Raw genomic sequence first — 25,619 nt, forward strand, 5'->3', positions numbered from 1 at the left:
AGTGTAGACATAGGCTAAGAGACCTGAAGACAAGCTCTGTGGAGCTCGAAAGTTAGTCTCTTTCACCAACAGAAGGTGGTGCAATAAAAAATATTACCTCACCTACCTTGACTCTCTCTAAAGGCACTGTATAAATAAATCATACTAATAATGATTGTCTAATGATTCAACCACTTCACGACTCACTGTGCATAATCCACCCTACAGCAAATAACCTGCAGCTGAGCATGTCTAAAAATAATCCATGGCATTGATACTACAGTATAATAACACTAGACTTTCATACAGTGTTATTTTACAAGCAAATCACTTCTTTATGCTGGAAGTGGTTCATAGAATAGAAATGTACTCCAGCCAAATAATGACTTTTCTATCTGTAGCACATGTCTTTATCATCTCCTTGGGCAATAAACATTCATCTGGCATGGTCACTTGAACAATTATTTTTTTTTCTCATCCAGTTAATTAAGTCTGTGTACTTAATAATCAGTTTTATCTTTAAAAGATCTTCCCTGAAAAAAATGAAGCAGAAAAGAGAAACATCTGGATAAGTGAAACACACTTGGAATAATTTCTTTGCTGTCTCTATAGAGATTTTATTAACTCACATTGAGAAATTAATTCCATGTTCTTTATGTGCTGCTTTTGATGTTAGAATATGTGTTAATGGAACAATTTTTCCATAGTCTCATTGCTTTGCTAATTCGATATTCATCTGAGCTGGTCAGCATTTTTTGTTTGAAAAAATTTTGATGAGAAAAAATGCGATTTTTCTAATCTAAAATTTTGGAGGGAAATTTTTGTTTCTTTCTAAATTTTCTGTATTTTCTGGGGTTGTTTTTTCTCCACCTTTTTCTTCTTTTTCCTATTTTGCCAAGGGAAAAGGATGGGAGAAAGAGAGATTCATAGATTCCATGCCCAGAAGGTACCATTATGACAATCTACTCTGCCCTCCTGTATAACACGGGCCATAGAACTTTCCCAAAATAATTCTTAAAGCAGATCTTTTTAGAGAAATATCCAGCCTTGGTTTAAAAATTGTCAGTGATCGAGAATCCACCACAACCCTTCGTAAATTGTTCCAATGGTTAATTACTCTCACCATTAAAAATGTACTCCTTGTTTCCAGTCTGAATTTGTCTAGCTTCAACTTCCAGCCATTGGCTTGTGTTATAACTTCTTCTGCTAGATTGAACAGCCCCTTATTAAACATTTGTTCCCCATGTAGATACTTATAGACTGTAATCAAGTCACCCCTTAAACTTCTCTTTGTGAAACTAAATAAATTGAGCTCCTTGATTCTATCATGATAAGGTATGTTTTCTAATCATTCTGGTGCCTCTTTTCTGAATTCTTTCTAACATCCTTCCTGAATTGTGAGCACCAGAACTGGACATAGTAATCCAGTAATGGTCACACCAGTACCAAATACAGAAATAAAATGATCTCTACTTCTGCCCAATATTCCCCTGTTTTTGCATCCCAGGAGCGCATTGCCTCTTTTGGCCACAGTGTCACACTGGGAACTCATGTTCAGTTGACTGTCCACTCCCAGCCCTCCAAATCTTTCTCTGAGTCATTGCTTCCCAAAATAAAGTCCCCCTTCCTGTAAGTATGGCCTACATCCTTTGTTCCTAGATATATACATTTATTTAGCTGTATTAAAATGCATGTTGTTGCTTGCCAAGTGATCCAGGTTGCTCTGAATCAATGATCTGTCCTCTTCATTATTTACCACCACCTCAATTTTGTGTGTCAGATTCAAATTTTATGTTTGATGACTTTGTTTTCTTCCAGGCCACACATAAAAATGTTAACTAGCGTAGGGCCAAGAACTACTCCCTGTGGGGCCCCACTGGAATCACACCTGCTTAATGATGATTCCCTCTTTACAGTTACATTTTGAGACATATCATTTAGCCCATTTTAATCCATGTAATGTGTGCCATGCTAATCTTTCATTCTAGTTATTTTAATCAAAATGTCATGTGACACCAAGCCAAACACCGACAGAAGTCCACGTATATCAATGCTATTACTTTTATCAACCAAACTTCAGTTGTACCCTCATCAAAAAAAGATATCAAGTTAGTTTGACAGGATCTATTTTCCATAATCCTATGTTGATTTGCATTAATTACATTACTCTCCTTTAATTCTTTATTTATTGAGTCCCACATCAGCTGTTACATTATCTTATCCAGAATTGATGTCAGGCTGATAGGCCTATAATTACCCAGGTCATCCCATTTTCCCCTTTTGAAAAATTGGCACAATATTAACTTTCTTCTGGAACTTCCCCAGTGTTCCAAGAGCTATTGCAATCATGGTCCAGGGAGAGCCTCAGACAGCCCTTTAAAGCTCTTGGATGCAAGTTATCTGGACATGCTTGTTTAAAAATGTCTCACTTTACTAGGTTCTGTTTAACATTCTCCAGAGATATTAGTGGAATGGAAAGAGTGTTATCATTACTATATGATCAGATTGTATCATCTGTTTTTCCCCAAATACAGAACCGAAATATTTATTGAACACTTCTGCCTCTTCTCTGTTGTTGTAGCTAATGTTACCATTTCCATCTAGTTATGGACCAATACCATTGTCAGGATTCTTTTTGTTTCACTCTCTCTTCCCCCCTCCCAATATATATATAAACTCTTCTTATTGTCCTTACTGCTGTTGACAATAGAGGTTGCCTTGTGTCCCTTGGCTTCCCTTATCAATTTTCTACAATTCCTAATTTCTCATTTATATTATCTACTGTGTCAATTTCCCCTTTCTTCCATTTTTTTTTAAATTTACAGCTACCTTCACTTTCTCTCTAAAGGACATCAGATTTTTAACCAGTAAATCCTTCTTCTTCAATTGTGTTTTTTTGAGCATTTAGTAAGGTGTTCTTCAGTGATTCCCAATTATCATTCACATTTTTGATTGAATTCTTCTTCCAGGCTGATTTGTCTCAAAATTGTTTTCAGCTTTGTGAAATTAGCCCTTCCAAAAGCATAATGTGTATATATATGACTGGTCTGAACTTTAGTTTGGCGATAAAGGAAGTGGGAGAGGACTGAAACAGCAATATATTTTCAGGTTTTCAGAAAAAAAGGTTTTTGTTTTTAATTGAGAAACTGAAATTTCTTTGTATTTTTTTTTGTTTTGTTTTGGTATTTTCCACTTTTTAAGACTTTTCAAGCAATTCTACTAGTGATCATGTAGCAAGAATGTCTTCCATGCATATAGCATGATTAGAAAAGCAAGTTGTCTGATTTGTCTTAGGTCTTGTTTAAGGTATATGCAGGATGGGTGAAATCCTAGCTCCAACATTCCCACTGTCTTCAGCATTTCACCCTATGTCTCTGGCCATTACTAGCCATGTCAAAGCATGTTGTGTTAAAATGTGTACATTAAATCCGGGTAACTTATGCTGAACAATGTTTTGCAATTCATGATGAATAAAAGTGGATCAATGTACTTTTTACACTCTTACAAAGTGTGTGCACCTTTTCAGTTCTTGCACAAAAAATCAAATGTATACCATCTGTCATTAGACAATATGTAAACAGTGCCCAGGAGACAACTAGCGATTTTTCTGAAGCAGGAGTAGCAGAGTAGCAGCTCACCAGTCTGATTTACTTTACAGGCAGCATATTGTTGAAGGGAGTTGATAGGTTTTTGATTCATAGCCATACAGATTAATGGGGGCTTTTTGATTTTGGTAAATGCAGAGTATTGGAATTATATTGTCCTTTTGCTCTCAGGAATAGATGTGACTGAAAAAGAAACTCTCAGTATGGTATGAAAGAGAGGCAGAGGCTAATAAATTTTAAATATCAGGCTGGTAAAACTTTGTTCAAATGACATTTGAATGAAAATGTTTGTTGTCAAGGAATTCTCAGGAATTTAAATTCATTCTTTTGTGATATCTGTCACAGTTACCGGGTGAACAATATCTCTGACCCCTTCATTGAATGTGCACTCCTTTCTTCGATATCAGGCCATCACCTGTGCTCAGGGGGGATTCAAGTGATTCTCCCACTCTCAGACCATATCCTGGGTTGCAATCCTCTGATATTAACTGCAGTTAGCTTGGCAGGTCTGATTTAAGCTCACACTCTGCAGCAATGCCAATGGTAATCAGTGACCAAACAGTGTCCTCAAAGCAAAGTATCATTCATTTGGAATGAAAGCATTTCAGAGAGAGCATACATCTTTAAACCAATGAACCAGCCTGCTTGCTAAGTATCTAGTCTTCTTCCCTGTGGAGAGTCTGGAAGGGCTAATTCATTAGAGATTCTTCTGTAGCACCTCTCTCTGTGACAGCTTGCCTCCCTGTCAGACCTCAGGGACAGCTCCCTGGGTAGCCCATAGCCACTCAATGCCTTTGGGAATAGCAGATCTAAGGATATGTCTACACTGCAGTAAAACACCCACGGCTGGCCTGTGTCAGCTGACTCGGGATCTGGGGCTATAAAATTGCATTGTAGACATTCATGTCAGGCTGGAGCTGAGACCCCTTCCTCCTTGCAGGATCTGGGAGCCCAGCTCCAACCAGAGCTCAAACATCTACACCGGGGTCGGCAACCTTTCAGAAGTGGTGTGCCGAGGCTTCGTTTATTCACTCCAGTTTAAGGTTTCGCGTGCCAGTAATACATTTCAACATTTTTAGAAGGTCTCTTTCTATGAGTCTATAATATATAACTAAACTATTGTTGTGTGTAAAGTAAATAAGGTTTTTAAAATGTTTAAGAAGCTTCATTTAAAATTAAATTAAAATGCAGAAGCCCCTGGACCAGTGGGCCATGACCCGGCCAGTGTGAGTGCCACTGAAAATAAGCTCGGATGCTACCTTTGGCGCGCGTGCCATAGGTTGCCCATCCCTGATCTACACTACAGTTTTACAGCCTCACAAGCCCAAATCAGCTGACAAAGGCCAGCCACGGGTGTTTTATTGCACTGTAGATATACTCTAAGGGTTCTGGGAGTGTTCAGTAGAATAGGATCTGGGATTAGGGTTTTCGACTTCTCGAGGGCTAATTTTAAAGAGTTAAGGAAATTAGTTAGGGAAGTGGATTGGACGGAGGAATTAGTGGATTTAAATGCGGAGGAGGCCTGGAATTACTTTAAGTCGCAGCTGCGGAGACTGTCGGAAGCCTGCATCCCAAGAAAGGGGAAAAAAAAACATGGGCAGGAGTTGTAGGCCAAACTGGATGAGCAAGCAAATCAGAGAGGGGATTAGACAAAAGCAGAAAGCTTACAGGGAGTGGAAGAAAGGCAGGATCAGTAAGGAAAGCTACCTTGGTGAGGTCAGAACATGTAGGGATAAAGTGAGGAAGGCTAAAAGCCGCATTGAACTGGACCTTGCAAAGGGAATCAAAACCAATAGTAAAAGGTTCTACGGCCACATAAATAAGAAGAAAACAAAGAAAGAAGAAGTGGGGCCGCTATACACTGAGGATGGAATGGAGGTTAAGGAGAACCTAGGCATGGCCAACATCTAAACAAGTACTTTGCCTCAGTTTTTAATAAGACTAGTGAGGAATCTAGCGATGATGGAGGGATGATAAACGGGAATGTGGATATGGAAGTGGATATTACCGCAACTGAGGTAGAGGCCGTACTTGAACAGCTCAATGGGACGAAGTCGGAGGGCCCGGACAATCTCCATCCGAGGATATTAAAGGAACTGGCGCGTGAAATTGTGAGCCCGTTAGCGAGAATTTTTAAGCAATTGATAAACTCGGGGGTTGTGCCGTATGACTGGAGGATTGCTAATGTAGTTCCTATTTTTAAGAAAGGGAATAAAAGTGATCCGGGTAATTATAGGCCTGTTAGCTTGACGTTTGTAGTATGTAAGGTCTTGGAAAAAATTTTAAGGGAGAAAGTAGTTAAGGACATAGAGGTCAATGGTAATTGGGACGAATTGCAACACGGATTTACTAAAGGTAGATCGTGTCAAACCAATCTGATCTCCTTCTTTGAGAAGGTGACGGATTACTTAGATAAAGGAAATGCGGTAGATATAATTTACCTAGATTTCAGTAAGGCGTTCAACACGGTTCCGCATGGGGAACTGTTAGTTAAATTGGAAAAGATGGGGATGAATATGAAAGTTGTAAGGTGGATAAGGAACTGGTTAAAGGGGAGACTCCAGCGGGTCGTATTGAAAGGTGAACTGTCAGGCTGGAAGGAGGTCACTAGTGGAGTCCCTCAAGGATCGGTTTTGGGACCGATCTTATTTAACCTTTTTATTACTGACCTTGGCACAAAGAGCGGGAATGTGCTAATAAAGTTTGCGGATGACACAAAGCTGGGGGGTATTGCTAACACGGAGAAGGACAGGGATACTATTCAGGAAGATCTGAACCACCTTGTAAACTGGAGTAATAGAAATAGGATGAAATACAATAGTGAAAAGTGCAAGGTCATGCACTTAGGAATTAATAATAAGAATTTTGGATATACGTTGGGGGCGCATCAGTTGGAAGCAACGGAGGAGGAGAAGGACCTTGGGGTACTGGTCGATAGCAGGATGACTATGAGTCGCCAATGTGATACGGCTGTTAAAAAAGCAAATGCGATTTTGGGATGCATCAGGCGGGGTATTTCCTGCAAGGATAAGGAGGTGTTAGTACCATTATATAAGGCATTGGTGAGACCCCATCTGGAATACTGTGTGCAGTTCTGGTGTCCCATGTTCAGGAAGGATGAATTCAAACTGGAACAGGTTCAGAGACGGGCTACAAGGATGATCCGAGGAATGGAAAAACTGCCTTATGAAAGGAGACTCAAAGAGCTTGGTTTGTTTAGCCTGGCCAAAAGAAGGCTGCAGGGGGATATGCTTGCTCTATATAAATATATCAGGGGGGTTAACGTTAGGGAGAGAGAGGAATTATTTAAGTTTAGTACTAATGTAGGCACGAGGACGAATGGGTATAAATTGAATATTAGGAAGTTTAGACTTGAAATTAGATGAAGGTTTCTAACCATTAGGGGAGTGAAGTTCTGGAACAGCCTTCCGAGGGAAGTAGTGGGGGCGAAAGACTTTTCTGGCTTTAAGACAAAGCTTGATAAGTATATGGAGGGGATGTTATGATAGGATTGTTAATTTGGGCAATTGATCTTGGATTACCACCAGATAGGTCTGCTCAATGGTCTGCGGGGAGATGTTGGATGGGATGGGAACTGAGTTACTGCAGAGAATTCCTTCTTGGGTGCTGGCTGGTGAGTCTTGCCCACATGCTCAGGGTTTAGCTGATCACCATATTTGGGGTCGGGAAGGAATTTTCCTCCAGGGCGGATTGGCAGGGGCCCTGGAGGTTTTTCGCCTTCCCCTGCAGCGTGGGGCACGGGTCGCTTGCTGGTGGATTCTCTGCAGCTTGAGGTCTTCAAACCAATTTTGAGGATTTCAATAACTCGGTCCTGGGTTAGGGGTTGTTATAAAATTGGATGGGTGGGGTTCTGTGGCCTGCCTTGTGCAGGAGGTCAGACTAGATGATCATATTGGTCCCTTCTGACCTATGAGTCTATGAGGAGCTGAGCCGTCCAGAGGGATGCTCAGAGTACTCAGCGGTTGACATGTGCCTGTCATAGGGTTACCATATTTGAACATTCAAAAAAGAGGACACTCCATGGGGTGGGGGGGGAAGGGTATTTGCACCAGTATCTGCCAACTCGCGTTGTATTAATGTGTTGTTATGCTGTTATATATGCTGTGCGCTACGTCGTCTATAATGAGTATGTATAAGAAAAAGTGATATGTCCTCAAAAGTGAAGTTTAATTATTTAAAGTTTACTGTACTTCTTTATATGTAGTGAATCCTTTCCTTTCACCAGTTCTTCAATTTTCTTTCTCCACACATACTTCTCTGTAGATCACTTTTTTCTCAGCAGTGGTTGATTGCTCTTTAAGAAGGCCTGAAAGTCTTTACAAGTAGTTTGTCTGAAGTTGTACTGTACAAGTAGAATTCCTTTCAGCGACTCAGCATTCAAGTTGTTCCTTTCCTTTGTCCACTTGCTTTGCATCAGTGAAAAAATTCGCTGTACATTTGCATTGTGAGAAGGAATAGCAAAGAAGAACTGTGCAATCTTTAACAGTTCTGAATGACACTCAATGTTTTTGGATTCCTTGAAATCTTTGGTCCACTTCTGATGTGCTAGCAAATAATTACTGAACTCTTCATCACTGTTGCAACTTTCCGTAAACTTCTTCAAGTTGCTGATCTGATCAAAACACTTCACATCATCAATTTGCACCCCCTTATCAATCAGGTACTTGATACAAGGCTCCACATCACTCCAATCCGATGTCTCACTCAGGGTAATCCACCTGAAACAAGAGAAGTCTTCCACGGGTCTAAGCCACTTCTCCAAATATTCTAAGCATCTGCTGTACATATTATCTACTTCACCACAGAATTTGTCACACTCTTCATCAATTCTTTCTGTGCGCTTTTGTGCCTGTAGTCCCTTAACTTTCAGGGACATAAAGTTGTGAGTCTTGTGTTCAAGAAGGATAGTGTGAACCGAGTTCAAACTTTTCATCATTTCCACAACAGAATTTGCTTTCCCTTTCGATTTCTTAGATGTAAGTTTGGAATACACTCATGAATGAAGGCATGTGCCAGAGGTAAATCTCTTAGTTCATACTCAAAAAATGTCTTAAGTACGGTGGGTGGTTTGTCCTGTGACAGAAAGAATGACTTCAAGGCTGGAAACATCTGTATCAGCCTTGTAATGCCTGGAAATAATGACAGCCATCGTGTCTTGCTATGAGAAAGCAGCTTTCTATATTCGATATTACTCCTTCAGCCGCTCAATTTGGACAGTGTAGATATGAAAGTACTGATAAATTTTAAAAATAGTGTTCTCTGTGTCAGTGTTCATTCTTTCTGCTGCATAATTGGTGAACACAGTTCAAAATGTGTGCTGGGCAACCCACATCACTTACTGTTCTCTTCTGCAACAACTTTTTTAAGTTTGCAAACACGTTCTTTCCATCTTCATCATGCTGGAGTCCTCCAAATGTTGTACTGAAGTTGTCACCTGTACATGCAATACACGTCTTGAACAAACCATTTTTTTCAAGCATTTCTTTTACGTAATGAGCAGTCGTGTCAGCAGTCTCATTAGATGTGTTCTGGACCTCATCAGTTTTGACTACAAACTGCCATTCTTCTAGTCGAAATACTGAATAATTACTGAAAACATTTTCACCGAACTGTGATTGCTTCCATCTGTAGCAACTCCACAGTAAACAATGTCATTTTCTTCAACCATTTTCAGAACAACCATCAGGGAATGTCTTCTTCAACAAGACAGATGTGCAATCCATTGACTTAAAGCTATTATGATGCTTAACGGTGTGAAATGCAAAAGTACCTTCTGCTGTAGTAACAGCATCCTCAGATTTGCTCCCTGGTTTTACAAAATAATCTGTCAATTTTGTTGATGAGCTCTCTCCTCAAACTGCTTTTTTGTCCTTGTCTGAGTCCACATGAGTTTGTAAATCATTAGCGCCTTTATTTTTCACAGAGATGTAAGTACCAGGTCTACGTACCAAGCACTCAGTTTCCCATTCTTCTCTACCACTTCGAAAACACAGACATTTTGTCTTTAGTTCTGCAGTGAATTTACACTTTCGTTTTGGCATTGTGTTTGGGAGTAGTAAAATAAAATATCAAATAAAGAGCTCTTGAGGAAACACTACCGTGCACGGTACGAACTCAGAAAAGACACTGAAATTGTCAACGTTGCACTATCGCCACCATGGAAAAATGATCATACCTGTCTGGAACCATAGGGCTAGGTGCCAACTTTCTCCGGCGACGGTGAGTACTCACGCCCCGCCACCCTCAGCCCCACCCCAATTCCATCCCTTCCCTGGCCCCATTCCAACACCTTCCCCAAAGCTCCCGCCTTAACTCCACCCCCGCCCTGTCCCATTGTACCCTTTCCCCAAATCCCCGCCCCGGCCCCACCTCCTCCCCTGAGTTTGCCACGTTCCCTCTCCTTTCCCCTCCCTCCCAGCTGCGCAAAACAGCTGTTTTGTGGCACAAGCGCTGGGAGCTAGGGGGAAAAAGCGGGCACTCTCTCAAGTGATCAACTTTCACTTTCTTTCTTGAATGATCAATTCTTCTTTGGGGAAAAATAATAATGGCAAAATCCTGGATGTTTTAAAGTATTTAAAAATTCCTCCCAGATGGTGATTTAAGAACCCAAAAGCTGGACATGTCTGGGAAAATAGGGATGTATGGTAACCCTCACCTATCACTATCCTGTGCAGAGTGAGCAAAGCCTGTCAAGGCCTGGAAGGTAATGCTTGTGTTGCCAGGGGGCTGATCCATAGCAAGCATAGAGAAGACTTCCTCGTACTAAGGAGAGGTGGGGCAAGGTGCCTCACAACACTGGATACCCCAGAGAAATGTCACATGTTCCTTATCATTGACAAGTCAAAATCAAATAGTTGTTTCTGAAACAAGGCCTTCTATTGCTAGGTGGGGGCAGAGGAATGTGGTGGTGGAGGGGAGGGTTGAAATCCTTGCCCCATTCAAGTCAATGGATATTTTGTCATTGACTTCAATGGGGCCAGGATTTCACCCAAGATCTCTTCTATTTATGCTGCAAATTAGGAAAACGTCCTTTTATAGGACAGCATTTAAGCATGCAATTCCATTCTGGGCAAGTAAATGAGACATTACCACATGCTTAAGTACTGTCCTGAATCTTGGTCTGCGGGTCTAATTCTAATCATATGGATGTCAGTGGCAAAACTGCCATTGACTTTCCGGAGAACAGGGTCAAGCTCTTATGCAACAGCCTCCTCAGTCTGGACGATGTTATTACTCAATATTTATATCTCATTTGGAAACCTAACTTTTAAAATCTGAATTCCTTGTATCGTTTGTATGATGTGTTTGGGTGTACGTGCATATGCGAACTGTGTGGTTGCCTTTATTTGTTTATTAAAAAAGGGTTTTATTGGGCATTGCTTATACAGCATTTTGTGATCTTCTTGATGGAAGATGCTTTGTAAACTGGATTGGATTCAGTAAATCTAACAACTTGCCAACAACTTATTTCTGTTTGGCTTCAGTGACCTAGCAACAGAACAGCAGCCAGCTAATGAGCACAGCGTTCCTTACAGCCTGCTTTGGCACAACTTTCATTACTGAAAAGGAATTTATGGCTTTCTATCGAGAATGCATTTTTTGTAGGAAATTGGAGCTACAAAATGAAGAGTCATGGAAGTTTAAGAATTCCAAGACACTGGACAGATGTGCAATGATTAGCACTGTACTCTGGCTCACCTTTATTTAGATAAATAACTGAACCTGCGCCATGAGCAAGACACGCTGTTTACAGGCTTGGAAAGAAATTTGGCTCCAATTGGAAGTCAGAGATGGTGAAAAAAACATCATTAGTCTCTTTTTTTATTTTAAATGTCATGTGGGCTCAGTTTGGGATGTCTTCAAATGAGGTTTAGAACACAAATATTTTTTGCAGAAGAAAACACATAAGAATAAATCCTACTTTGCCACCCTGTAAGAATGAATATGTAGCAAATTAGAACAAAGCCGTGTTTGCTGTATTCCATATATATATATATATATATATATATATATATATATATATATATATATATATAAAATACAACAATATACAACAAACATAGCTTTATTCTCTCTCTCACTTTCGTTAATCATTTAATTATATACATAAATGAAGTTATTTACTTTTTTCCCAAAATGTCACACCTGTTATCATAAATATGATTTATTGAAATCAAAATCAATTTTACCTGTGCATTTAAACAAAACCACTTTCTTGGTATAGGTCAACAAATTAAACAGAGCTGTAAAAAGAGGAGGGAAGGGAGATAGCCTGTAAATCTGACAGCACATAAGAGTATGAAAACCAGGTCTGAGCAGACAATATTAGTCACACACTCTCTTATTTAATCATATCATTATTTTCTGACAATCTAATCAAAAATTGTATGAATATTCGCTTGTATTAAACCCCATTTAAAAACAGGAAAATATGGTCCAATACCATAAATAGAAAGGGGAAAAAAGAAACCAAAATTCCAGTTTTATCCATACTATCTTCAAGAAGGTGATTTACATCCACTTTATGGAGGAACCTAGTGAATCTAATCGATGGCTCTTTAAGGTAGGCAGAGTACGTGCTTCCCAACATTATTGGAGTCACATACTTACATCGTGCTCTAAACTTGCTTTGATCAAGTTCTCATACCAGTTTTGCCTGCCACTTTTACATATCATTAAGCTAAACTTCATCAAACTGTCTGTGATAAGCCATCCTGCTGATTGGCGATGTCAGTTGAACTATGTCACAGAATAGAACTATGGCTATTTTACATGACATTTCCAAGGAACTAATATTGATAGTTCAGCATCAAGATCTAAGATATATTGTGTATACCTAAAAATTACCATTCTTGAGGCCTGGTTATGTTTTGGCGATGGCAAAGACAAATATTGTGTGTTTCCCCACAGAACAACACTGAGGTTTCCCAGAAAGTCCGAGAACCCATAAGAACAGCCATGCTGGGCTAAACCAATGGTTCGTCTAGCCCAGTATCCTGTCTTCTGACAGGAGGCCAATATCAGTGCTTCAGAAGGAATGAACAGAACAGGCAATCCATCAAGTGATCCATCATCCCCTGTCATCCATTCCCAGCTTCTGGCAAGCAGAGGGTAGGGACACTTGGCGCATGGGGTTGCATCCCTGACCCTCCTGGTTAATAGCCACTGATGGACCTATCCTCCATAAATGTATCTAGTTCTGTTTTGAACCCTGTTATAGTTTTGGCCTTTACAACTTCCCTGGCAATGAGTTTCACAAGTTGATTGTATGTTGGGTGAAGAAATACTTCCGTTTGGTTGTTTGAAACCTGCTGCCTATTAATTTCATTGGGTGACCCCTAGTTCTTGTGTTATGTGAAGGAGTAAATAACATTTCTTTATTCTTTTTCTCCACACCAATCAAGATTTTACAGATCTCTATCATATCTCCTATTAGTCAGCTCTTTTACAAGCTGAAAAGTCCCAGTCTTTTTAGTCTCTCCTCATGTAGGCTGTTCCATACCCCTAATCATTTTTGTTGCCCTTCTATAACCTTTTCCAGTTCTAATACATATTTGTTGAGATGAGGTGACCAGATCTGCACGCAGTATTCAAGATCTGGGTATACCATGGACTTATATAGAAGCATTTTTTGTCTTACTGTTTATCCCTTTCCTGATAGTTCCCAATATTTTGTTAGCTATTTTGACTGCCACTGCACATTGAGTGGATGTTTTCAGAGAACTATCCACAATGACTCCAAGATCTCTTTCTTGAGTGGTAACAGCTAATTTAAAACCCATCATTTTGTATGAAAGTTAGGATTATGTTTTTCAATGTGCATTACTTTGCAGTTATTAACACTGAATTTCATCTGCCATTTTGTTGCCAAGTCATCCAGTTTTATGAGATCCCTTTTTAACTCTTCATACTCTGCTTTGGGATTAAGTATCTTGAGCAATTTTGTATCGTCTACAAATTTTGCCACCTCACTATTTACCCCCTTTTCCAGATCATTTATGAATATGTTGAACAGACTTGTCCTAATATAGACCCTGGGATACACCACTATTTACCTCTCTCCATTCTGAAAACTGACCATTTATTCCTACCCTTTGTTTCCTATCTTTTAACCAGTTACTGATCCATAAGAGGACTTTCCCTCTTATCCCATGAGAGCTTACTTTGCTTAAGAGCCTTCAGTGAGGGACCTTGTCAAATGCTTTCTGAAAGTCTCAGTACACTATATCCACTGGATCTCCCTGGTCCACATGTTTGCTGACCCCCTCAAAGAATTCTAATAGATTTGTGGGGCATGATTTCCCTTTATAAAAGCCATGTTGTCTCTTCTGCAACAATTCATGTTCATCTATGTGACTGATAATTCTGTTCTTTACTATAGTTTCAACCAGTTTGCCTGGTACTGAAGTCGGCCTTATTGGCCTGTAATTGTCAAGACCACCTCTGGAGCCTTTTTAAAAAACTGATGTCACAGTAGCAATCCTCCAGTCATCTGGTACAGAGGCTGAGTTAAGTGATAGGTTACAGACCACAGGTAGCAGCTCTGCAATTTCATATTTCAGTTCCTTCAGAACCCAGTCTGTATCATTTGGAAATGGAAATGCCAATAAGGGTGTTCTCTTTTAACAGTCAGAAGGGATGGTCACAGGAACCATCCTTACAAATATGGAATCTCAACAGCTTGGCTCTGCCTACTTTGAGACTATCTCTGTCCCCTGTGCCATACTGCCACAGCTACACTCAGCAGAGGCTCTTGAACTTTATCCCCCTGGTTGCAGGTAGGCTTTTCTTTCTAAGGGCCCTTTCCTTTGGCAAGCTCTGTCCTGCAAGGTCTGAAATAGCCAGTATGCATTGACCTTTTAGGCATGCTGCAAAGCCAGTGTGTTGAATAAGTGTTGGCTCAGAGAGCTAAGAGTGGGGGTTTTGTCTAGTGGGAAAGAGGGGTTAAAGCTGTGTTGGTCACGTGACGGGTGATCAAATGACATATGGTAGGGAAGTGCTGCTGCTCTGGTCAGACTTTATTTTGTAAGTTTAGATGGCTCCCATTACCATAGTATTTGATCATCTCTCAGTCTTTAATACATTCGAACAAACACCACTCTGTGAGATAGGGCACATTTTACTAATAAGGAACTGAGGCACAGAGAGACTAAGGACCAGACCCACAAAGGGACTTAGTCACCTAATTACCTCTTTAGGTGTCTGCATGGAAATTTAGGCACACCTTGATCCTCAAAACCCTCACTCATCTGCCAACTAACCCTGGAGGCACCGATATTCCTTAGGCACCTATGTTTCTGCTGGAAAAATTCCCATGGTGCCTACATTTCTGCTGGTGAACATGTGCAAAGCCATCTAATTCCTGGTGCCACTGAGCTGCTTGGTGCCTTACCTCAAGACTTGGAAGGATTTTCAAAAAAGACATTCCCCTTCCTGTGTCACCTGCAGGGGCTGGTCCAGTATGCCTTTTCTACTAGCCTGGGCCTCACACAAAAAACAGCTGGGGGCAACTCAACTGGGACTGTTCTGGGCTGGGACTTGTGGGTAGATGAGGAGCCACTCACCTGTTATGTGGGAGCACCAAATTCAAGCTCCTCCACCAATGAATATTAATGTATTTATACAAAGTGGAACAGCTCCAGCAGAAAGGGTTAAGAAAGCTACACCCTGGAATACCCGATAGCCCGGTGGTCAGGGCATCACCTGTGATATTGCAAACCCAAGTTCAAGTTTCTGCTCCAAATGAGGAAAAATTGCATTTCACATTGTAGGTGAGTTCCCAAACCACTGGGCTATTGGTTATAATGGGGTGAAGATTCAGTCTCACTCTCTTTTCCTAAGAAAGGGCTGAATTGACCTTATTTAGGTGCCTAGCTCCAGAAGCGGGTTCACAGCTGTGACTCCCAAGCAGAGGTAGGTACCTAACTATCTTTGGGGGGGTGCAGCTTAAGAGATTTTTGGTAAATTCCAAATCTTCAAATTGTTTATTTCATTGTATTTTCAAAAGAATCCATCTCTCCAGGTGAACTGATTATTATCTCCTCTCAGCATATCCATCACCATGAGCCTCAACAGTTGGATCTGTTTGATCTTAGTGAGACTTTGTCTTACTGAAGGAGTTTTGTAGTTAATTTCTTTTTAACACACCTTTTGAAATTGATCAGAATCAAGATCACAGTGTCTCTCTATCCATGGATGTGCAGCCAGTTTCCTTCATGTGAAAAGACTGAGTTCTGCAGTAGCTCTGCAAAGTAATTCATCATTTTGTCATTTTTGCAACGTCCTCTGTAAGTTAGGAGGCCAAGAAACACAATTTCTACTCACGCATCATAAAACTCCCTGTGTCCATAAAAACACAGGGAGAAAACAACACTTCAAATAGCTGAGAGGGAGAGAATCAGATAATAATACATTTCAGTAATGGACAGCCAAATAGCATGTCAAAAAGCTTTCAAAATCACAGGGTCAATGGAGCTATGTTGATTTTTAACAGCTGAGGATCTGGCCTGTGGCATGTGTTTGGAGAATGAGTAATATAGTGCAGGCATTTTCAGTCTTATCAAGGGCTTCACCTTAACAGCAACCAAAAAAGGATTTGTTTCCTGATAAAAATGTGAAGAACAAGAGCCAAGCAGCATTTTGTTTTAGAGAAAACAGTAATGCACAACTAGACTGAATTACTTATTACCTGCAATTGCTGGTCAAAACAATGACCTTCATTCGCATCTTTCAAAATCCATTTATCAGTGGTAATCTGATTTTCAAGAAATCAAGTCTTTTACTACACTAGCTGATTCTCAGGTCTCTGACTTCTTCAGTTTCCTTGTCCCGGGGGGATCTTCCTGATCTTTACTCAGTCAAAATTCTCATTTTGCTTTCCAATAAACTGGTGAATGAGTTAGTGTGAACACAGTATATATGTTGTGGTCCCAGGTACCAGGAAGATTCTTTAGATCCAAGATAGTCAATAGGAAGACTGCAGGCCAAATCTGGACCACCAGATGCTTTTGAATGGACCCCAAAATCTTTTTATTTACTTATTAGTATCATTATTGGTTTTTTTTTCATTATATTCTCTGGAGTCTGGGCCTTGACTTTACGTCGACCCAGAAATTTGGACCTTGACAAAAAATAATTGCCTACCTCTGTTTTAGATAATAACAGGAACCTGCTGCTCCTTATATTATTCAGTCTCATTGAAATCAATGGAAAAACTTCTTCAGAAGAGGGAAACTGCCTTAGTGTGGTGATGTGGTCGCAGCTCATTTCGTTCTGATGATTATGGGCTCAATCCAATTCCCACTGAAGTCACAGGGAGTCTTTCCATTGACTGCAATGACAGTTGGAACTAGATTGATGAGAGAAATATGCAGAGGAAGAGAGAGGAGTCCCACTTTTGCAGGTAAGATGTCCAGGATAGCAAATGCTGCCTTGGCTGCATTTATCTTTTCAGATAGCTGTAAAAGAGGACTCAGTTTAGAAACTATGGCAAAGCTTATGATACTGAACTGCTGTCTGCACCATTCACTGTTACTCAAGATTTTGGTATGTATCCCAAATAAAAACAATGCATGTTCTTTCCGTTTTAGATCATGTTGTCCAAAACTGCATAAATCTTCTGTGTATGTGAAATATAGATACTCACAGCTACTGGGTTACTGAGCACTCTCGCGCTGCATATGGGCCTTATTTGTCCATGCAGGATTTGACAGGCCATGCAGGAGTTCATTTTGATTATATATATAATTTTTAAAAACCAAGGATTTTTGTAGCAGTTTAGTTCACTTCTAAACAATTCATCAGCCAGGTGTAGAAGTTAATTATTCCTTTTTGGTATTACTTTTAGAGTCTTGCATATTTCTGAAATTCAAGATCAAAGAAGCGCTTAGGACCGTCACAATAAGTATCCCTTCAGTGTACATATTACAAAGGCTCTCTTGTGTTATTAAGCACAGCAGGTTCACTTGCAGTTCTTGCTGAAACTCTGATCTGTGAGATAGTGCGCAGGTTCTTGTGAGTTCATGTTATGATATTCTTTGAGTAGGTCTGGTGGTGAATTTTCTGATGAATTTTTTTTCAATGGAAAATTGGGTTTTCGATTAAATGAAAATGTTCATGGAATATAGGCTTGAAAATTTGGATTTTTCACTGGAAAACCCCAAATGTGAAAATTTTCCTCTGAAAACCTAAAGTGTTTTGGTTTTTGATAGGTTTTGGTTGAAAATTTTCCAGCGTTTTGGGGGAAAAAAGGCAAAGTTTGCCACTGAATTTATATGAAAATGTGTTTTGTTTTCATCAAGACGTTCCATCGAGAAAACTACTAATTTCTGACCAGCTCTGTGAGATGTGGCCTCTTGCTACATTAATGATGGATACCTGGAAATGGATTAATATAATATCCATCTAAGGCCATGTACACACTTTCAGTTAGAATGTTATAGAATGCTGACAGCTGTAGAATTATGACACCTCCCTGATACTGTGACTCTTTTATTACTTCAGGTGCCAGATTTTGGGAGATGGGGACTTATGCAGTCTTCACTCAGGAGAAACTCCTATTTAAAACAGTGCTTTTCCTGAATGAATACTACCTCACTGAGCTCATGGAAACCTGGGAAACTGACAGGAAACTGTTGATACAACATTTTCTGATAGGTAAACCACTGTTACATGATGTGAAAGGCAGGTGTGCTAAAAAGTTACCGCTGTTTGGAAATAGAACTTAATAATGAACCATGCTAATTTCACAGCAAACCCACTACTGTTTCACATTCTGAGGCAGCTAAATATTATCCCCTGTATTTAATTCACACTTAAATGTACAACTACCTAGCAACAGGCATGAAGAAAACTGTTCAGTGCTTTAAAAGATCAGTAGCAGCCTGCTTGCCTTTCATTATGTATCATGAGATGATAATTATGCAATGTTGATTAGAAATGTCAGCCAGGTTCTGAAAATAAGTTTTACCATTAAAGTCCCTCTGTTAATAATCAACTTAAGTGTCAGTTATTTTGATAAATTGATTTTCAGGAATGTAGTTGGCCTAAAGAATGTCAAGGTCATCAAGAATGTATCCCAGGCTGTGTTACTTAGACTTAAAGATGTAATATGATATTCAGGCCAGCAAGTACTGTAGTATTGTTTTTTCTGTGTATGAACCCTAACCTGTCAGATTCCCCTTGTAAAATCGTGTCAAATTAATGTTTGCTATTTAGAAAAGTCATGTATCAAGAAAAGAAGCTGATATTCTGAATTGGGAATTTACTGCTAAGGGATTGTATGGGGAGATAATGCAGTTTCTGAGGCCTGCTTAGGTCCTTTTTGTACCATTCCCTCATATGGGACTTAAAGGTACCATGAAGAGGAGCAGGGATAATCCAGAGGAAGGGAGATCAGCAACTTCTGTTCTCCCTGTCTTATAAAACAAGACTAAGGGGACATTCAGTAAAATTAAATGGTGAGAAATTCAGAAGTGAGATAAGGAAATACTTTTTTTTTTTTTTTTTGCACATTGTGGAATTAAGCTGTGGAACTCATTGCCTCTCTGTGTCATTAAGGCCAAGAACCTAACACGATTGAAAAAGGGATTGGCTGTTCATCTGGATACCAAGAATACCTAGTAGTTATAATGACTGACAACGGACATATTGGAAGAAATACTAAATGTCGTGCTTCAGGGCATAAACCAATATCTAACTATTAGCGATCAGGACATGACCTATATAGGGGAAAACTGTGCCGCATCTGCCTATCACGGGGTTTTTGCATTTTCCTTACAAGATCTGGAACTGGCCACTAACAGAGATGGGATACGGGTTAGATAGACTTTGGGTCTGGTCCAGTGTCACAATGCTTCTTATGTCGGGGAACCTCCCTTACCCCCAGTAGCATGAAGAGTCCCTGCTCCCTCATTATTATTCTTTTATTTATGGACCAGGCTCCTGTGGTGGTAGGTGTTGGCCAAACACAGAACAAAGATAGTCCCTGCCCCAAGGAGCTTACAATGTAAGTATCAGACAAGAGACAATAGCTGGATACAGACGGATAAAAAGATGGGACAGAACAAGGAAACAATGAAACAGTATTGGTCAGCATGATCGACTCTGGGCTCAGCACACCAGCAGCCTAACTGTTGTCAAGTTTCTATAGACATCACAGTCAATGAGAGTTCTGCGCATCTGGCACGTTCTGGGGTGGGAGGGAGTTTGAACAGGGCAGGGGAACAAGCTAATACAATAATCCAGAAGGGAAGATACGTTAGCTTTAGATTTACACAGTTTAGCTTGCAAAAAACCCAAAAGTATTTGATTTAGGAGGATAGGACCCAAACCTGGAAGGTACTGAGCATTCTGACCCTGATCCGGCAAAGCATGTGCATAGATTTAAGCATCTGAGTAGTTTATTCCATTCTCTACCACTAACAGCTGGTTTCTTCACTGGTATGTGCCTATACTACCTACAAGGAGATGGTGCTGTGAGTCTCGCCCTATCCTGAAGAGGAAAGGAGATGACTGTGCATTTGGAAAGCAGTCTGCATAGCTTGAAGCATCTGAACAGCCTCTCTGATGCACCTTTGAACTTTTTCCTCTTCATTTGTTTGTCTTGAAGATAAAACGTCACAGCACTGTTTGTAGTGAAGTCTAATGAGGACCAGTGTTTGCATAACAAGACAAAGCTTCCCCTGCAGCCGTCCAAACTTCATTAAATTTAATTTATATTCTGGCTAATCTTGCAAAGTGTATAAAATGTGCGGCCAAAGCTTGTTTTTACATAGTTTGGAATAGTATATTGTTTGTTTTAAATGGGCAGTTGCAACAGATAGTTGTTTTAAATGCAACATAATGATATATTGTGATGAACTCTGGGTCGCCTAGGGGATGCATTTGTGTCATTGACTTCCATTGCGTTAGCATTCTCCTGGGTCAATTATACATTTAAGGAGGAAAACAGAAGAGTGATTACTTCTCAGCTTACCAGACACTTCACTTCAGCACGTCTGCAAAACATTCTAGAGTCCATATCTCTAAAATCCACAAAAACCAGATTAAGTCACTTAATTTAAATTTAATTCCACAGGAGGTTGAATGACAGGTTACTTCTGGGTAAACTGTGCTGGCAGTCCACAAGCAATAGAAAAGATCACTCAGTCTTGGCCCTTAGTATCGCTGTAACAGAGGACTGTAAAGATTGTTTCCATTAGTATGTATTCAGAAATGCTATCAAGAAACTTGGAGGCTTATTGTAGTTGTGCCATACAAAATAGAAGCAGAGAAATAACACCATATGTTTAAATGTGATTTCACACTAGCCTGTAAGAAACATGTTTTCCCTACACCCAGAACTTTCTCATGTTCTCAAGAAATTTTACACCATATAGAAGTGTTAATATTTAAGTGTCCCTGTTTCTAGAACATTCTAAGTGCCCTGTTAATCTTTCTGTAGTTAAAATATCTCATTTATTTAATCGGTCATCTTTTCAGAGTTCTTTGAAATGTGGGAAATGAATTATAACATTTAATCTTGTGTGTACGACTAGCTGAGATATAGGCCCTTCAATCAGTTTACTTTAGAGTGACAGATGCTTGGAAATGCTCTATGGCATGTCATGAAAGTTATGATCATGATTGTTTATATGTATAGCTCCAGAAGTATATCATGTGCTTTCCACACAAAGGCATAAGTTGTCCATGATTTTCAAAAGGGACTAATGATTTCGAGTTGCTCAGTGTTTGGGTGCACAATGTTAGAACCCTGATTTTCAGATGGTGAGTGCTTACCTCTTTCCAAAAATCAGACCCTTTTAAAGTATCTCAGGTAGAAGCCAAGAAGCTGAGGCACCAATAATCACTAGTCAGTTTTGAAAATCTTGGCTAAGGACCCTGCCTTAGAACTGAGTGAATAAAGATCAAAAATACTCTTGCTTTACAAAATAGTACCAGGTCATTTTCAACAGGTATCTTCTCATCCAAACTTCCATACTTTCCATGATTTTTTTTTTTTTTTTGTAATTGAGACACTCTCCATAAACTTCCCCACTTCTCTCCAAACACTCACCTATTAAAAGCACAGTCATCCAGCCTAAATAAGAGACACAGAAAGCCCTGACTGCGGCAGAGCAGAGGGACAGGATGCTCAGAGCTTTTAGGGGCCTAAGAACTTTGCTTTTCCACTTAGAGATCAGTATGCATCTAGGATGGAAAAAGGCCCTTCATTCTGAAGTTACCGTGCACCATTTGTGCTAGTATGGATCATTTCAATTCTCTCTCTATACCCGGGAATAGAACTCACTAGTTTATTAATCAGTTTTTTGAATTAATGGCTTTTTTAATTTATTTTTGAGATCGCTTCTCAAACAGAACTTTTAAACCCTTTTAAAAAGTTGTTTTTAAAGGCCATATCTCCTTTAAACAACATTTTAATTTTATTTTATTTTATTTTATTCTATTTTTGTCTTGCAGGAAAAAATGCTGTAAGGGTTATAAATTTGTTCTTGGACAATGCATCCCCGAAGGTACGTGATTTCATTGTTCTTACCCGTCACATCCTTGTGCCATTAGCCATTTCTCATTTCTTCTGTTTTCTGTGCTGTTAATTTGGGAGAAAATACTGAGTTAACCACAGGCTTGGTTTTCCCTGGTGTGGGATTCATTACCAGAAATAGCAATACGATAAAATTCTGTGTCTTCAAAATATTTCAGCTAGGAAGCCAGGTCTTGGCTCTCCCTACATACATCTGGTTGTATAGATCTTGTGATATGAATTAGTGTACACAGAGGGCTATATTCTGCCCTTGAATGTGTGTTGAGAGCCACTTCACCCAGGAGTGTTAGTCAGTGCAGTTAGGCCAGCAGCTAATTATTCCTTCTCTCCCAACAGCAGTAGTGCAGAGGCTGGGAGAGGATAGTGCCTCAGAGGAGTGTCTCCCCGGGATACTCCTGGGGTGGTGCAGCTTAGACATTGCCTCTTACACAGGGCTGTCCCTAAAGGCAATGAGAATTATTCTGCGTAGCTCATGCTGTGGTGAAAGGGAGTATTCTCTTACAGGCATTAGTGAGTGATGCTAAACCATATTTTGTAAATACAGGTTTTGAATCTCCTGAGTTCAAAGGTCTTTGAACATCTGGATCATCTTTTAGAAAAGAATGAGATGCATTTGCAAGTGAAGCTGTAGCTCACAGACACAACACAAAATGCTACTGGATGACAGGCATGAATTTTAAGGGCCTGATCTGAACCCTATTGACATCACCAGGAGTATCTCTAGTGATTTCAGTAGGCTTTGGATTAGTCCCTAAAACAGGTATTCACAAAACTGCATCACTTAAGATGTCTCCTCCTCTCACTGACTTTCCTGATGCAGGATCAAGCCATATATGCAGAGCTAAGACTGACTGCAAAGCTGTAAAATCCTCTTGCTGTAGGCATACTCTTTAAGCTGAAAATAAAAAGGCTGTGCTAGGTAACACATCAGTACAAGGACAATACCATACTGGGACCATGGAGTTGGTCAGTGAGGATCCTTAGTACCAATATGGACACAAGAACAAATGGATATAAACTGGACACTAGGAAGCTTAGACTGGTAATTAGACGAAGGTTTCTAACCATTAGAGGAGTGAAGTTCTGGAACAGCCTTCCAAGGGGAGTAGAGGGGGCAAAAGACATATCTGGCTTTAAGACTAAGCTTGATAAGTTTGTGGAGGGGGTGGTATGATGGGATAGCCTAATTTTGGCAATTAATTTGGCAATTGATCTTTGATTATCAGCAGGTAAGTATGTCCAGTGGTCTGTGAGGGGATGTTAGATGGGATGGAATCTGAGTTACTACAGATAATTCTTTCCTGGATGCTGGCTGGTGAGTCTTGCCCACATGCTCAGGGTTTAACTGATTGCCATATTTGGGGTCGGGAAGGAATTTTCCTCCAGGGCAGATTGGCAGAGGCCTTGGAGGTTTTTTGCCTTCCTCTGCAGCATGGGGCACGGGTCACTTGCTGGAGGATTCTCTGTAATTTGAGGACTTCAATAACTCTGACATAGGTTAGGGGTTTGTTATTGAAGTGGATGGGTGAGATTCTGTGACCTGCATTGTGCAGGAGTTCAGACTAGATGATCATAATGGTCCCTTCTGACCTTAAAGTCTATGAGTCTATGAGATGTAAACATTTTGAAGAGAATAGAGGCAGGGTAATGTCGTTCTTGAGAAACTCGGTGAACTGCTTGTTCTTTGGCTTATACATTCTGGACAATAAGTTCCTCCCAGCTGTGGATCTTACTGCCATTTGCCCCTGGGTGAGTGAGCTATTTGTTGTCAGATAACAAAAAATAGTCACCTCCTAAAAATATTGATCCTTGTGCTGTCAGTGAGGTGAGAAATTCAAAGTGCTCCGAGCACAAGACCCAGCATAGCTGCTGCAACAGTGGGTGATGTTTGAATGAGATCAGTTCAACTTGGTCTGCTTATGTTCATGGCTTTTATTTTGGGCTTTGCCTTTGTGTTTGTGTAGGGAGCTCATGGCAGGACTGGTGAGCTACAGTGTGAGAGACTCAGACTGAGTAGAAGCATGGTGTTGGACTGAAGAATTTTTTGGTTGTGTAAAATATAGGAAGACGGAAACAGAGACCACAGAGAATGGAAAGAACTCAGACTCTCTGCAAATCCATCCTTTGGCTTTCTCCAGTAAAATATCCTGTGTCTATAGTGATTATTGACTAAGCATCACAGAGATTGTGGGAGAAGAAACAGGGGTATGGATAACAAAAAAAGCCACAACAAAAGAGATTTGGTGCTTTTAGTTTTGACCTATTCAGATTTTGGTGAACCTGAAAGTAGCTCTTAATTATGACTCCATTGACTTTAGTTAAGTTCTCCCTGGGCTCTGGATCTTAACAAGCTTGGAGAATTTCTTTCTTTAAATGAACTTGTTTGCTGGCTGTGGTTTCTCTACCTCCAGCTCAGCCCTCTTTGTATCCTCCATTAGGCCCCTCTCAACCTGACCTGAGTTTCACCTTGAATTTCACAGACCAAAGGAACAGCGGAAACAGCCGAAACTGTCTGGGGCAATAGCGTAAAAACTAGAAACACTATGATTCGGAGAAACACTCTTTTAACCTACTCTGTTAAAATGTAACGGCTCCCCGTCCATCATTCCATTGTAATCTTGGCAGTATGGGTGTGCTTGAAATGCATATCTCATCACAGGTACATAAGTATATTACAGATGTCTCAGGCTGTTAGTTTCCTTATTAAAGTATATCCTTGCCTTTTAGCCATTACTGGCAAATCACAACACCAAGAAAGCAGTTGTAGTACCATCTTCCTGTGCAACTACCTGTGAGTACAAAGAAGGGCTTGGGAGCTCAGGCAGACTCTGCTCCATCTACTTTATTATGTTTGCAGCAGAAAGACCTGGTTCTCTTTCTGGGGCAGGTGTTTTTTAAATAGTCTCTCCTCCCTAAGGAATGGCGTTGTCATTGATCTTCAACCTCCTTCCTGTCGTTTCCATCCATTCTCCCTTCCCTGTTCTACCCTCTAAATCCCACGTATCCAGATAGAAGGCAATGCAGTCCAGTGGTCTGTGCCTCAGCTTCCCCATCTGTAGAATGGGGATAATGATATTTAGAAAAACAATTTGAGACTGAGTGCTAAGTACTATTTTTATTACTACAGATGCCTCTCTGACATCTCCTTCTGCACCACTTTCTCAAACCAAACGTGTCAAAAATAGAACATTTCATCTTTTCTCCAGAACTTCCTCTCTCACTGTCTTACTATTCGTGGTTGACAATTCCATTCTCTCTTCCTTCTCTGGGCTCAGCCTAAAGCAAAGTATACATGCTTGTAGCCTGGATCAAACATTCAGGAAGTATCCATGGTAGCTTTTACAAATGTGTTCACTACTGTGAGTTTCTTAGCAAAGATTAACTTGAGATAAGAGTCTAGTGTAGACAAACCCTGGTCAGATTCTCCTTCCTCAGTATCCCCATGACCAAAAACTCTGCTTCCTCCTTTCGGG

General features: G+C 40.2%; 1 protein-coding gene across 1 annotated transcript in view; it reads left to right on the forward strand.

The window, feature by feature from the left end:
- Positions 1-25,619, forward strand: part of CCBE1 (collagen and calcium binding EGF domains 1) — a 176,304-nt gene that overhangs the window by 120,250 nt on the left and 30,435 nt on the right. The window contains exon 3 of the mRNA XM_030567911.1: positions 22,065-22,117. Within this exon, the coding sequence (XP_030423771.1) occupies positions 22,065-22,117 (53 nt within the window). The remainder of the gene's footprint in view (positions 1-22,064; positions 22,118-25,619) is intronic.

The sequence above is a fragment of the Gopherus evgoodei genome, chromosome 6 (assembly GCF_007399415.2).
Source record: "Gopherus evgoodei ecotype Sinaloan lineage chromosome 6, rGopEvg1_v1.p, whole genome shotgun sequence".
In the NCBI taxonomy this organism is placed as follows: Eukaryota; Metazoa; Chordata; order Testudines; family Testudinidae; genus Gopherus; species Gopherus evgoodei.